Here is a 15,350-nt window from a genome sequence, read left to right as displayed (position 1 = left end):
CACATTATGTTGGTTTTGAGGCTAAATCTTGTTTGCCCTCGATGGCCTTTATTAAGTTCAAAAATCAATGTTGAAAATTGGGCTTTGCTTAATCTGCCTGCTTTTTACCAAATTTAGCCCAAGCTGTACATCTGATTTGAACCATATATAGCACTAAAACTGAAATGAAAGATCACATTGCAGCGAGTAATGAAAATGTATGTTATGATATGTATTACACCTGAGACTCTTGGAACATTCATTGTGATGAAAATGGTCTTCTGAGATCTCAATTATAATCTATTTCAAGATGTTTTCAAATGGAACTATGGGAGAAAAAAAGAACCACATTCAATTTCTTTATAGAGTTTAGTTTTCCTTTTATTTGTATGAAAGAAGTACAAGTATAATTGCAATAGCAAGTCAAATAAAAATAATAAACATGGCACAATCTGTAAATCCATCACTATGTTTATGGTTTTCTCTTTAATGGTGAGGAGTCTGCATGTAGTCTAACTTTAAAAAAACGTATTAAAATGAAGATATTAAACACAGCGTGTAACAGGGTCACAAAATATCAAAAGAACATTTATGCAGGGTGTGCAGATATATGAGTAATTGTAGTGTATGAATATGTGATTAACTCATCATACTGTGTTCATATGAAAAATATGTATACATGTATTATGAAAACACAGCATGCATTTAAAAACACACAAACACACATTTCCAGACTCACAGATGTAAGACAATCTAAACACTCATGGTGTGAACATCCTCTAACACTAAACACATGGTCACGAGCGCTCTTCAGTGTGAACTCTCATGTGAACAGTAAGACTTGATCTCCTCGTAAAACACTTTTCACAGTCAAAACATGCATACGGGCGCACTCCAGTGTGAGCTCTCATCTGGCGAGCAAGAGTACTTTTTAGTGCGAAACTCTTTCCACACTGAAGACATGCGTATGGCTTTTCTCCAGTGTGAACTCTCATGTGTTCGGTCAGATGTAGTTTTCTTGTGAATTCTTTTCCACACTGAGTGCAGGTGAAAGGATTTTCTTTAGTGTGAGTTCTTTTGTGCTTCACAAGGGTCCCTTTACTTCCAAATCTCTTTCCACAACGAAAGCAAGTAAAAGATTTCCGGGATTCCATTTTTTGCTTTCTTTTTGGAAGGAAATTATTTTGCTTTTGAAAACAACCAGAAGATATTTTTGATCCCAATGTTTTTTCAAGTTTCATTAGGTCTAAAAGGAAACAGAAGAAGAATATTTTATGTGATATTTTACTTTTTTCAATTTCATGTAAAGACTATAAAAAACATAACATTGCAGTGAATTGAAAAAGTGCTTTTAAAGTATTACTTCATTGATCCTCACTAATATTTAAAGAAGAATCAAAAATAAACACCAACCTCTTTGTTCTGCAGTATCTTCATTTGTTTTTTTTCTGCATGGGTCTATATTACTCATGTCTGAACTCTTCTGTGATTTAAAGAAACAGGCCTGTGACACAACATGTGATATTTACAGTATAGTTTAATAAAAAAAATTCAGTTAGGCATCACATATCAAATGTATTCATTAATAGCACCACTAATCCATTATTATAATTCAGATTTTTACCAGAATATGTAATATTTACGATATTGAATAAATTAAGCATCACTTATCGAATCTATGGATCTAATATAATGTTACACATCGGATATTTTCCCCAAAAGGTAACCAAACATTAACTTAATAAAGCCTATAACAGATCATGTCTGCACGAGTTCTTGTCGAATTCGCTCGCTGTATGAAAGCTTTGTGCACGCGCTTAATGTGTGATCAGTCAAAACTGCTATTTAGCGCTTTGAGTTCATATTCTCATTATTCATATATAGTCTCGTCCACTTGCCTTCACACAGTGTCGCTTATTAATAAGTTAGATTGCATTAAATCACGTTAAAGAAACTCTTAAATCATACCTTTACACTCGTCACTCAGCTATACTTCTAACTTCACCTGTTGACTTACTCGAGTGTGCGTCTGCGTAATTGCTTACGTACCACAAGTGCCCCCTACTGGCTGAACTCGTGCAGAAGGTTTAAATGGACGCTGTAAGCCTTTGGTCACTTCCGGTCTAAAACCTTTTTACTTATGAATTTGTTATTTGCAAGACATTAGATTTCCGAATCATAAGCCTTTTTATTTAATGAGGACCAGTAAATGTCCGTTGTAAGGATAGTTCACTGTATCACTGAGGACATTTGGCCTTCCCATTATTTTTAACACTATTTAGGACGGATAATATCCCACCAAGCAGCAGACGTCCACATTATGTTGGTTTTGAGGCTAAATCTTGTTTGCCCTCGATGGCCTTTATTAAGTTCAAAAATCAATGTTGAAAATTGGGCTTTGCTTAATCTGCCTGCTTTGTACCAAATTTAGCCCAAGATGTACATCTGATTTGAACCATATATAGCACTAAAACTGAAATGAAAGATCACATTGCAGCGAGTAATGAAAATGTATGTTATGTATTACACCCGAGACTCTTGCAACATTCATTGTGATCAATATGGTCTTCTGAGATCTCAAGTATAATCTATTTCAAGATGTTTTCAAATGGAAAGGGGAGAAAAAAAGAAACACATTCAATTTCTTTATAGAGTTTTTTTTTTTTAAAGAAGTTCAAGTTTAATTGCAATAGCAAGTTAACTTAAAAAAATATTATCCCTTAAATTCTTAGCCTAAAAATTAGTAAAAAATATCCAATATAAAAATATTATACATCCAAAATTATTCTCACTTTCAATTACTTAATTTTTTCACTCAATCAGTTCTTCACGGAGCCGTGTAAGGGACATTGGTGAAAATAAAAAATCAGAAAACGTTTCTAGTGCGCACGCGATAGTTTCACGCACGTGCGCACGTTTCCCGTGTTCACGAGAACTTTTTTACGTGCTCACGTTATATGGGGAGTCTGCAGACCTGCAGAGTTTTACGCCCCAAGCAGTTTTACGCCCCTGCTGTTCCTATTTCTCCAGTAGGGGTTTGCTGTTCATTATGAACTACCAGTACAGACCTAACAGATAACTTCGTCGTCTATCGCGAGTTAAGATATGGTAAATAATCAAGAAATTCTCCGTGTTTTAGGTATTATTGCCTCTAGTTTGTGCGTTTAAATTCACAGAAATCCTACATGTATGTCATCTCCCCAAAACCGTGTCCTTTTTTGTTTCATCCATATAACCATATATTAAACACCACAGTGAATCCATTAATTACTAATACCTAGGGATGGCTGACACGTTTCGACACAAAAGGCGATTCAAAACACCTGTCACGTGACTACAGCTAAACGAACCATAGGGCGTTTCACAAGTATCTGCGTTTGATTGACAGAATCGGGAACAAACCACACGATCGCACATCCGTCTCAACTAAACTCCCACATAGTATAAAAGTGGTGTAATAGAGAGTGAGATTTTGACATAGTGGATGATTTGCGATATATTGACATTTAAAGTTTAATTTGATTAGTATGGCTAAGATTAAAAGTTTTTATTGAGATATTATTAGATAGGCTTAAACAGTGAGGAATAGTTAGGATAGATGTAGTGCCAGGCTAAGTTAGATAGTGACAGATATAACCGCATACGTTGAGATATATCATGGATAGGTAGATATATTTATAGATTAAACAATAATGGAGGCTCTACGTAAGAGATGTCGTACATATGTGGTTTGGGAGCATTTCCACACTTAAATGCAACAATAATGTGCTTAAGAATGTATTAAAATATATCTATTAAATGTTTATTATAATGACGATACCTTTTTACCCGGGATTCGTACTCGGGGCTACAACATGTCAACCGAAAACAAAACACGAATCCATCACTTTTTCGGCAGATGGACTGATACTGTTTCAGAGCCAATCTCGAATAAGACCACTAGGTGTCACCGTAGAGACGGGTGTCGGAACTCGCCGTGTTTTGTGCGTCTGCATGGATTTTAAAGTTTTTATGACACCCGTGTGTTTTCTTCCAATATAAAAGCACAAAGAACTTGTAAAGTTTTCTCTGCTTATAAGGTTTTCAACCTATTTAATTTGTTATATTGTTATTATTTGTGTAACTCCCTCTCATGTTTTTGTTTTGTTTTATTATTATTTATTTTTATTTTATTATATGTTTCGAGCCATAATGTTTTTTATTTTCTCTCTTTTCATTAATCCAAGTGTTTCTTAATGTTAAGTTTCTGTTGTAAAATTGTGTTGTTATAACAAAATGTTCAATAAAGCATTTAAAAAAAAAAGACACCCGTGCAAGTTTAATTTGCCAGCCAGTACAGTAGGTGGCGAAATTCCAATAAATACAAGAATAAGGATGGGTGGAAGCGGATAATATCTCTTTAAAAGTATTGTTGGGAAACGGTTCTAGGCAATCAAGAGTACATGAAATATTATTTAAATACCTAAAAAACCCAGGAACAATAGATAGAATATAGGAATTAAAATGTTTTTTTCTGTATTTCTTTCTTCCAAAACGAAGTACTCTCCACACTCCAGATCAGTAGGTGGCGGTAATGCACCTTTTCGTGGGTTTGCCAAACCGCCAGAAAAACACTAGAAGAAGACAGGTAAGTGCTCTGAATGGATGCCATAGTGCTTTGATGTCGTGCGCTAACACATAAACAACCGCGTATGATAGTTTGATTACATGGCGAATAAACGCTTTGAAGAAATTTCAGCCTTGATGATTAAAAGGTTTGCAGAGTGAGTGAAGTCCGTCCTGGGTAACTTGTACGAAGAGAGTTACGTTTGCCTACCGTTTAGTTTGTGGAAACAAATGCTTGCATTGTTCAATGGGTCCAAACAGTCTAGCTCATGTTGAAATCGAGCATGCGAGCAGATTGATTAGTTTTTAATGACAAGATTGTATTTTAATAAATTCTTAATTTTCCATTTAATAGAGATTGCTCGTTTTTTATTCCTTTATATTTACAAAAGAGTTGGGGCCATAGAAATAAGCAATTAGATGCCGCATTAGCATCTGTTTCAACGGGCCACTATACGTCGGTCGTCCGCCATATTGGAACTGTGCGAGCCGGTCTGTGTTGCCAAGTCTGCGGCTTCCCCGTGGAATGTGATTAATTTGTAACTGTTCCTCCGGTTCGTTTTATCCACAGGTTTGAAGTGGAAAGAAGGATTTTTTAATAGAGCGGTCAATCTTGAAATCATTTTATTTATGAACGTTAAATCTGTTATCTTTAACAAACCGGTCCATTTACCCTCAAGAGCAAGCTGACTGTGTGTGATTATGAAAACATATTTGTTGTTGTGTAAACTCAAACAATATATTTGCAACACTAAATAAGACAATAACGTAAGGGTGTCCAATTTTTCAGGATACAAAATGTCATGGCTATGCAGTTGTGGCATTCTAGAAAACTGTGTCGTTAGTGGACCGTTCCAAGATGGCGGATGCATCTATGTGCCTGGAGCGTTTGAATGAGGAGTCTAATTATTGTATCTATATGTACTTGGTTTATTGCAATTAAATGTATTTCAATTCAAATAACTTTCGCAGGCCTTTACGTATTGTTGACAAATCTTTTATTTTTTATTGATTTTGACAGATCTGTTTCTCCAAGCCACACAGAGATCCAAATTCACACCTTTGGCACAGCCGTTCACAAATAAATTGTAGAATAATTCTAATGTTACAAATGAAGAGCCACTTCATTCAAAAGTGGATATAACACTTGAAAAGCGAGTTACAGTATGTCTGACGCAGTCCTGTTAAAATTCATTAAAGAGGAGAGTGAAGACATTACAGAAACCAGCGCAGTGAAAAATGAAGATACTGCAGAACAAAGAGGTCAGTATTCATTCTTGATTCTTCAGTAATTATTGGTGAGAAACATTAAAGTAAAATCAATTGAATCTCTATGAATAATGCGATTTTTATTTAGATTATTAGATTATTTTTTATAGATTGTATGGTGTGATTATCAAAGTCAAGTCAAATATCACAAAAATCAGGGCTGTAAATGTTATCTTTAATCTGATATATCACATTATTATTCACATGCCTATTGTAAAAATTACCATTTGCTATCGTTAAAAAACGTGTATTGTGTCATCATTTACTCTATGCCACAAAGTTAACCATCTGCACAAACCATGTGATCAAATTCAGTTACTTTGTACAATATGAAGGTTAATACATCGATCAATCTGGTGCGTTTTGCGAGCAGATTTTAGTTTCACTTTGGTTCTTGTTTATTATTATACTTTTAGTGCTTTAAACTTATTTCATTTTGTTTAGGCGATGTTTCAAATTTTAGTTTAGTTTAGTTAAGTTTATCCAATTATTCTAAGGTCAATATTTAATTTGATTTCAATGAACCGAGACAATTTCAAAGTTTAAATTTGAGTCAGCTAAAATAACCTCGGTTCACACATTAATGTTGACAGCCCTAATAAAGATATGTATTTCTTTTGTTTGATTTTAGACCTTATGGACCTAGAAGAAACATGGGTATCAGTATGTCCTCGTTGTGGAAAGGAATTTAGAAGTAAAGAGCAACTTGTGAAGCACAAAAGAATCCACACTAGAAAAAAGCCTTTCACCTGCACTCAGTGTGAGAAAAGTTTCCCAAGTAAAGGAAGACTTACTGATCACATGAAAATTCACTCTGCAGTGCGTCCATACACCTGTCCTCAGTGTGAAAAAAGTTTCACACAAAAAAGTCATCTTGTTGTCCACATAAGAGTTCACACTGGAGAAAAGCCGTACACATGTCTGCGATGTGAAAGGAGTTTCTTTACAAAAGGAACACATGAGAACTCATACTGGAGAGAGGCCATACACGTGTCTTGAGTGTGGAATGAGGTTTAGACAAAAATCTTGTCTAAATAACCACATGAGAATTCACACTGGAAAAAAGCCATTCACGTGTCTACAGTGTGGAAAGAGTTTCAGACAATACAGTGGTCTTTGGGCCCACATGAAAATTCACAATGAAGAGCGTCTGTATTCATGCCTGGAGTGTGAAAAGAGTTTCACGCAAAATAGTCATCTTGAGATCCACATGAGAATTCACACCGGAGAGCGGCCATACGTATGTCCTCAGTGTGGAAAGAGCTTCAGGCAACGAAGTACTCTTGAGATCCACAAGAGAATTCACACTGGAGAGCGCCCGTATGCATGTCTTCAATGTGAAATAAGTTTCACACAAAAAAACAGTCTTGACAAGCACGCAAAAATTCATGCTGGAGAGTGCCCGTACGTATGTGTTCAGTGTGAAATAAGTTTTGCACAAAAAAGTCATCTCGAGAAACACGGGAGAATTCACTCAGGGGAAAAGCCGTACGCATGTCTTCACTGTGGAAAGAGTTTTAAACACAAAGGTTATTTTAAGAAACATATGAGAATTCACACTGAAGATGATGTATAATGTTAAAGCAATTTAGAGGACCATGTAAGAATTGAAACTATTACAGTCCTCCGTGGAAAGAGTTTCACACAAAAAGGCAGTCTTGAGTCGGAGCCCTGTGGCGGGTTGCACAGTCCTCCAGTGCTATCCCAATTCAAGTCTCTCTCGTGGTCCTATCCGGATCCTGCCCTTTTGGTCTGTCTCGAGATTTTACTTGAGATTTCAAGTCAGTCCAAATGCACTTTTAAAATGGAGATAGGAATATCCACTTCTCTCTGTTAATAATATTTGATCCAGTATTTATGTTTTTGACGTATGTGAGCCTGGTCAACAAAACCAGTCTCATGGGTAAATTTTTTGAAATTGAGATTTGACATCATCTGAGTAATTAAGATTTCTATTGATTAATGGGCTGTAAAGAAATTAAAATATCTGATGGAGATACAATAGTTTAAAACTCTGGAATCTAAGGGTGCAAAAAAAAATGTAATTTTTTAATCACACAGTGTTCTTTGACTTTGTTAATCAGAGGCGCTGTAGCAGGCCATCCACTCACAAGTTTTTAAGTATTTTCTGTTGGGAATTTACAAAATATCTACATGGAACATGATGTGTACTTAATATCCAACTGATTTTTGACATAAAATAAATGTTTTACAATGTTTTTTTGGCTTTTACTACAAATATGCCCATGCGATTTAAGACTGGTTTTGTGATTCAGGATAAGGTGTGAAAAAATGACTATCCCTGTAGCATACTTTTATGCAATTTTCATTACACTGTAAACTCAAGAATAATTTATATTAGTACATTATATTTATTTAAGCTTTGATTGTGTTTCTTGTTGTTTAAACATAAATAAATATTTGTTTATCACTTTTCACACTTGTTGACAAAAGAAACAGCCATCCCTGTTCTAGGACTCTCTTTAGTTTTAAAATACAGTCTTACAACATAGGCTGTATTGTAGTTTTTAACATAAGGTTGTATGCACAAGTAGCAGGCGATATGGCATGTTTGATAAATGTAAAGATGTAGCACGAAAACTTAAGTTTTTATCCCTTCTGTATTGATTAAAAGATGTCAAGATGTTATTAACAGTCATAATATGACTCTTATTTTGGACATCTAATAGAAAACTGTTAAAACATCTCTGCTATACTGCAAAAATGACGGTTAATTATTGTTTATTAAATGGTCTTGGAATGAAGTATTATTATTATTATTTTCCTGTATTATTTATTTTGTTAAAATACTGATTAAAATAGTGTTTCTTAAAACGTTATCTTGCCGCGTCAGTGAGGTCAGAGGGTCACGGCGGATGACGTCATGCGCTAAAGATGGCGGACGGGTGAGTTCACAGCACACAAACATTGACTTTATCGAGTAGATTTATGACATAAGTCAACTGTGTAGAAGTATTAGCGATAACAATAGTGTTATTGGTGTGTAGTTGTTTCAAATACATGTTTCGGGTGTTTTTATTTATGTGTTATATGGCGGATGTGAAGTAGGAAGTCAAATGGGTTTGTTTACAAAAATCTTGTCCTGAACAAACATGCAGGACAATAACGAGATATTTATTTTTGTATTATTAATAAAGAAACACAGCGGATATGGATAAACTGTACATTGTGTGAATGGGGTAAATGATTGCAGCCTAACGAGTCACAGATTGTTCCAGAACGTCAGCGTTAAATCATATTGTTTATGCGCGTTATACCGTACGGACGTTTGTCATGTGTACGTAGTAACGATTCAAGTTATATCAAAACATAGAAAGGAATATACAGTTGAAATTTCACTTGACATAGAGTAAAAACCAGCATTTCAACTTGTGCAAAACAACAATCTGGCAGTATATTATTTAAAAGAGCTACATTTCTCTTTTTGGCGTTTTAAGTTATTATCTCTCCTTATGTCCTTTGCATTACTTTTCACCCTGTTCATCTTTTGTTCTATCTCTAAACTAATAAAACATCCATTTGCAAGTCACAACAACACTCTTTTTTTTTAACTCATGACATCATCGTCTAAGAAATATGCAGAAAATAACTACACATTTTCTACAGTTTGAGTTCTGAAGTTGCTGGACTGACTGAGATTTTGTAATATCTGATGATTGTTATTGACGTGAATCATGTGTAATGTGATCATAGAGAAGGAGGATGGTGGGGGGGCTGGCTAACACAAAGCTTCCAGACCGTCAAAGATAAGGTAAGAATTCAGATTGATTATCCAGATCACATATATAAGGCTAAAATGCTAATTTCTCACATTTTCAGTTGATTCCAAATGATTTTGTACATCAATAGATCTTTTCCCTCAAATGATAAAATCAGCATAACAATGAGTATTAAATGAATATAGATTTTATTAATATGACTTAAAAAGGCCTGGACGTCCTTTTTTATGACGGCTGTTATAAAGTTTGTGCTAATCTTGCAGAGAGCTTTGTACTTCAATGATATAATAAAAATCAAATTTTTAAAGGATTTGTCATGCTTCATGTCACAATTGTGTATATGAAGAAGTAGTGTAAAATCATATACATTTATTCATTTGGCAGACACTTATGAATAGGGCTTTTCAGACCTTTGGACCCCACTTTAGGATAAATCTTTTTAAGCGGTGTATTTATAAAAGTTAATTTTGCTACATTTTTCTGGGCCTGATGCAGAATAGAATAGGTGTTGTGGGCAGTGTGTCAGTTTTTAGTTGATTCGATGTGTTGCCTCCATAATATTGTCTTTATGTTTAACCTCTGCTTCAGCTCACACTAAATTTCTTCCTACACATGATCTCTTGTCTCAACAGTCAGCTGAGGCATTAGAATTTATCAAACGGGACCTGACAGAATTCTCCAGCGTGGTCCAACATGACGCGACGTGCTCTATTGTTGCCACAGCGAACGTTGTTAAGAACAAACTGGCAGTAAGTAGACCGTTTACACCACACACACACACACACACACACACACAGACACAAAAACTAGGTGCTGAATCTAATGTTGTTCCCTAAAGTCCCAAATTCATGTTTTGATTTTTAGGTGGAAGGTTCATCAGAAACCGCAGAAAAAGTGAAGAAAAGCATTTCCAATGTTTTGGGCGTGATCACAGACACTTTGTCCCCTCCCGCAGACATGACTATTGACTGTGATGTCATAACGTTGGTAGCCACGCCCACAGGCACAACAGAGGTGTACGACAGCGGCAAGGTCAGGCCCAGTCGTCTGTACAGCCGAGCACTAGAATGTTCTGATATCTTTATCCTGAAATTTTAGAGGCTTCTGTTTTTCTAGAGGCTACTGTGAAACATACTGTTTTATGTAAACAGCTTTTTTTATTTTTGGTCATGATGATCTGTGATGATCTCAAACTAAATAGTGTTTCTAAATTCTTCCTTTTTGTTCTTGTGTAAAATTCGACCTGGATGTGTTTTGACAGGTTGCGTAAGATTCCCTTATGTATTGTGAAACCGTCTGTTAAATAGAGTTAAGCTTTAACTTAAGCAAAGCTTTAACAAAAACAAATTGTTTTTGATTGACATGTCCTTGATTTGCTGTCAGGCTCGACTCTACAGTCTCCAGGCAGATCCTGCGACATACTGCAATGAACCTGACGGTATGTAACTGCCATGCCTTTCATCTCTGAAACATGCTCATCAGTTTTTGTCTGTCTCGAATGTCTGGTGTGTAATTCTTAGACTCGTCTTTTTCCAGGCCCTCAACAACAGTTTGATGCCTGGCTGTCCAGTTTCAGTCTGGAAGAGAGAAAAGTAGAAATCTCTGAATTGCTGGTCAATAGTCCAGCCATCAGAGCGCTCTACACTAAAATGGTATGAAACGTTGCCATCCCTTATTTATTTGACTATTTAGTGTTGGTCCTTATTCATTAAGCTGAAATAATAATAGGTAGAAAAGTTTGTTACATTTGATTTTCTGTACATTTCAGGTGCCTGTAGCAGTAGCACACTCCGAGTTCTGGCAGCGGTATTTCTACAAAGTTTTCCAGTTGAAGCAGGTACAGTGGTTACTGTGTACTGTTTAACACTGACCTGCAAATGTTTAATGATTTTATCTGAACACAGAGCTCACACACTGAAACCGGTTGAGCCATCGGTCTGAATGACACAGAATGTTTATTAACAGATTCTTTCTTGAGTTTGCCTATCTCCGCTTTTAACTGTTTGTCGGTGTGGTATAGAAGATTTTAAAGTTACATGTTACTGCCACCTGCTGGTTGGGATGTGTAACTACAGTAGATTTATATTCAATCATATTATGCATAAATCAAAATGTTACCAGTTTTCATTGGCAGTTCTCACAGCTTTTCATTGTTTTAAAGCAGTTGTCCAGAAAACCCCTTCAGACACTAAATCAAGATATAGACCACTTCACACGATGTTAACTCTGGTCCAGAAGCAATTCGGTTTTTTTTTTTAATTCTACACATATATATATATATATATATATATATATGTATATAAGTCTTAAAGACAAGTGTTAAACATTTTAATATAGTTGTAAATTTTCTATTGGTTGTATTCTGTTTGTGTAATGTTAAACTGAAACGTTTTTCTGGACCAGCATTGTTTACGTTTTCGGAAGTGCTCTATAGAACTAATAATAAAGAATAATAATAGAACTAAGAATATTCAGTAAGAAAAAAAATATAAAAATTAGAATAATGATAAAATACTATTATAGATAAATAAATATTTATATTATAGAATACATGGTGTGAATCTTCCAAGAAATGTTAAGAATCATAAAAGAATCAACAAAACAATATATTTACACGCATAACTATTTGTTAGGTCAGTAGTGATGTAATTTGATGATTACTTGGGGGTTTTGAGGTGAATTTTCTCTTGCTTTATATGGTTTGTGTGTTTGTAGGAAGAGGCCAGGAGGGTGGCATTAAAGCAGAGAGCAGAACAGACGGCTCACTCCGAGAGTCTCGGTTGGGAGGAGGAGGATGAAGAAGGTCTGATCTAAAGATTTTATATCAAAATGAAATGAAGAGTATTTTTCCAAAATGAGAACTCCGTTTGAAGTTTTTTAAATCATGTTTTTTTTTGTGCATTCCAATTTATATCAATCAAACTGCAGTTGCCACGATAACAAAAAATTCAGCTAAATAACACAATATAAAAAGGATAATGTAATAAATAACATGATTTCAGTTAGTTATCTCATTTTGGAAACAAACTCTCCAAATACATATTTTCAATATCTCACCTTTCTTTCTCTCTCTCTCAGGTGAGTTTCTCGGGGCTACATCTACATCTCGATTAGATTTCACTCCCCCTTGTGAGGAGACACAAGAGACCACTCCAGAAAGCACCTCACCGCCTCAGGGGGTGGTTTCCCCCGGCAACGTAACGTCTGACGTCACCCCCTCTGCGAGCAGTGACAGCGTCAGTTTCCCCACCCAGATCGAATACCAGTCGGACCCTGTCACCATCAGAGTGACCCAGATGCCGCCTGCTGAGGAACAGCTCTCAATCAAACTCTCAGAGGTCAGCGTGCTGGACATGGTCCCAGAGGAGAGACCATCACAGCGTGAAGAGACCACCAAAGAGGAGGTACCTCAAGACCTCAGAGTGTTTGAGCTTAACTCGGATAGCGGAAAATCTACACCTTCCAATAACGGCAAGAAAGGTGAGGTGGAGTTTAATCATTCTGGTTCCGCTTCATTATATAATAAATGAAGTGTCGTTATCATCCAATAAAGACAACAAATACTAATTTTATGTGTGCAGGTTCAAGTACAGATGTGAGTGAAGACTGGGAGAAAGAATTTGATCTGGATATGACAGAAGAGGAAGTCCAGATGGCTTTGTCTAAAATTGATGCAACAGAAGAGGTTTGTAGTTAACCGATTGTTGCACTAAAGTGTCATTTTATCATTTTTAAAACGGCAAAAACATGCTTGACGTGTTTTTATGACATGTCTTCACCAGTTGGAGGATGAGGACTGGGAAAACTGGGAATGATAACCTGGTGATGGGATTGCTGGCCTGACATCAATGCGAGACGTTGGTGTTCACCAAACCATCCATGCTTATGTATTTAACTCCTGGTCTACAGCCACATCTGCTCATTCAAGTGAACAGGTCACCCCCTCTCGAATGACATTCACATCCAAGATAAACACACATCTACAAAGCTCATCTGAAGTATGTCCTTTAACCGTGCCGATGAAGGGGTGAAACACTAAGACTGTTCAGAGAAGTATTGGTTAATGCGGAGGGATCATTTTTGCTTGCCCTATGTAAATTCATGTTATTCTTCTTTTAAGATTACAGCGAGAAATGGAAACGAATTACCAGAGCTCCTGATTAGCTGTATTATATGACGCCGTTCATCGTTCTTATAGAATTAGGATATTCTTCACATGAAAATATATATAAGTTATGTTTTTGTTCTCTTTACATACTAACACCTTTAGTCATATCAAGTTGTTCTAGCATTGAGAATGGGAATGGAGTTACGCCTTTTTCGCTCTGCTGGTCTTTCATGGCCTTGCTCAGTGTTGTGTGGAATTAAAGAAAAGGTATGAAAAGTAAAAAAGTGAATATTTCACTAAACACAACCAGTTGCTTCTTGTGCTGTCCACTTTCTTTTTCTGTCCTGTCTGTATGCGTGTCAAGTTTCTTCTCAAATTCGTTTGAAAACACATCAAAATATGGCCAAAATCTTCTTTTATCAGAGCCTGAGGGAACTTTAATTTAAGAAATATTTTCAATTTACTACGTTTGTCTGTTTGGTTTAAAATGCAAACCATTCTGATGTACCGGGGATTCTGACTTGTGTAGAGATAGCCTAGAAAAACTGCTCATTTTGGATGAATACAGCATACAAATTAAGATATTGTAAACTATACTGCTGTCTTCAGAATGCCTTGTCGCAAGTAATGCTGTTTGTCTAAAGTATTTATTTAGTCCTTAATTTCGATTTATAATCTGTGTCAATAATGATTATCATGCTTGTCAATATTTTTTACAACTATATTGTCCTCTATTTTTCCAATGAGCATCACCATTAAAAGCAATATCATTCAAATTGGTGATTTGTTTAAATATTTGTTGTTTAAATATCTAATTTGATGTTTTTAAAGCGTAAGGTAACAACGGGAAGTTTATCCCTGTACCCTATCCCCATCTTTCGTCAGCACTCGGCTCGACTAATGTCCATCCTGTGCACTGTGTACCTTACTGCTGATTGGCTACAAGGTTGTTTTGGTACTCGCTCCAGGCATAGTGTCTTATAAACAGTGAAATTGAATGGGGGACTGCTGTTAAAATACATTAATAAGGCTTACGTGGAGTGCAAAAAATGCTTTGTTTTCGTAATGTCGGATTGGTGGGTCGTTCCTCATTATAAAAATATATAACAAATAATATATTACAAAAAGTAGATAAAAATAACACATTTTACTAGGGAAATAAGCAAAGCTATGTTAGATGGATACATGAAAATAGTTACATGCCTGTATAATATGATAAGCTTTCTGGTTTTTGGACGGTAAGATTAAGTTTTTTCTTCCTTAAACGTTTTAAAGCATGGTTTTCCACTAGAAAATGTACGTTTATGAATACGGAACTTAGCTATTAAATTAGTCAAATTAATCAAGTGTGGATTTATTTGTCTTTCTGGTTGACCTAACAACACAGTTTCCATTGTAAAATGAAATTTCTATCAATATTTTATTGTATTGTAAGTATATTAAAGTTATGTAAATTTTGCCAAAGAACAATAACCAGAGCCCCAAGCACCAAAACAAACGAACAGCGGTCTCTTAACAGGAATAACATGGGCTACAACCAACATTTATATCCTTTTTAAACTTTGAGCGATAACATTTAACGGGTTATATTCTGTGTAAACCTCTTTAACCTTGTTTGAAGCCACCTCGATCTTACATGAGAAAAAACA

General features: G+C 35.6%; 1 protein-coding gene and 1 long non-coding RNA gene across 2 annotated transcripts; one reads left to right on the top strand and one right to left on the bottom strand.

The window, feature by feature from the left end:
• Positions 1–1,000: 1,000 nt before the first annotated feature.
• LOC130431934 (uncharacterized) lies at positions 1,001–2,031 on the bottom strand. The gene is made up of 3 exons (XR_008908371.1): positions 1,948–2,031; positions 1,393–1,483; positions 1,001–1,225 (listed from the first exon to the last, which is right to left on the bottom strand). It is a non-coding gene; the product is annotated as an uncharacterized LOC130431934 (long non-coding RNA).
• Positions 2,032–8,708: 6,677 nt separating this feature from the next.
• Positions 8,709–14,477, top strand: bsdc1 (BSD domain containing 1). Its single transcript, XM_056761042.1, has 11 exons — positions 8,709–8,759; positions 9,568–9,625; positions 10,226–10,342; positions 10,458–10,625; positions 10,977–11,031; positions 11,130–11,245; positions 11,362–11,430; positions 12,309–12,396; positions 12,672–13,073; positions 13,175–13,278; positions 13,376–14,477. The coding sequence occupies exons 1-11, from the start codon at positions 8,749–8,751 to the stop codon at positions 13,406–13,408; spliced, it is 1,221 nt and encodes a 406-aa protein (XP_056617020.1). The 5' UTR covers positions 8,709–8,748; the 3' UTR covers positions 13,409–14,477.
• Positions 14,478–15,350: the final 873 nt, after the last annotated feature.

Source organism: Triplophysa dalaica, chromosome 11 (assembly GCF_015846415.1).
Source record: "Triplophysa dalaica isolate WHDGS20190420 chromosome 11, ASM1584641v1, whole genome shotgun sequence".
Classification (NCBI taxonomy): domain Eukaryota; kingdom Metazoa; phylum Chordata; class Actinopteri; order Cypriniformes; family Nemacheilidae; genus Triplophysa; species Triplophysa dalaica.
Note: the sequence above shows the minus strand (reverse complement) of the source record. Positions and strands in the feature narration are given on the sequence as shown.

Bases quoted from the DNA above. Each gene is read 5' to 3' on its own strand.
- bsdc1 (XM_056761042.1), top strand. The intron at 11,431-12,308 runs GTACAGTGGTTA...GTGTGTTTGTAG, and splicing joins AAGTTTTCCAGTTGAAGCAG to GAAGAGGCCAGGAGGGTGGC. The intron at 13,074-13,174 runs GTGAGGTGGAGT...TTATGTGTGCAG, and splicing joins TTCCAATAACGGCAAGAAAG to GTTCAAGTACAGATGTGAGT.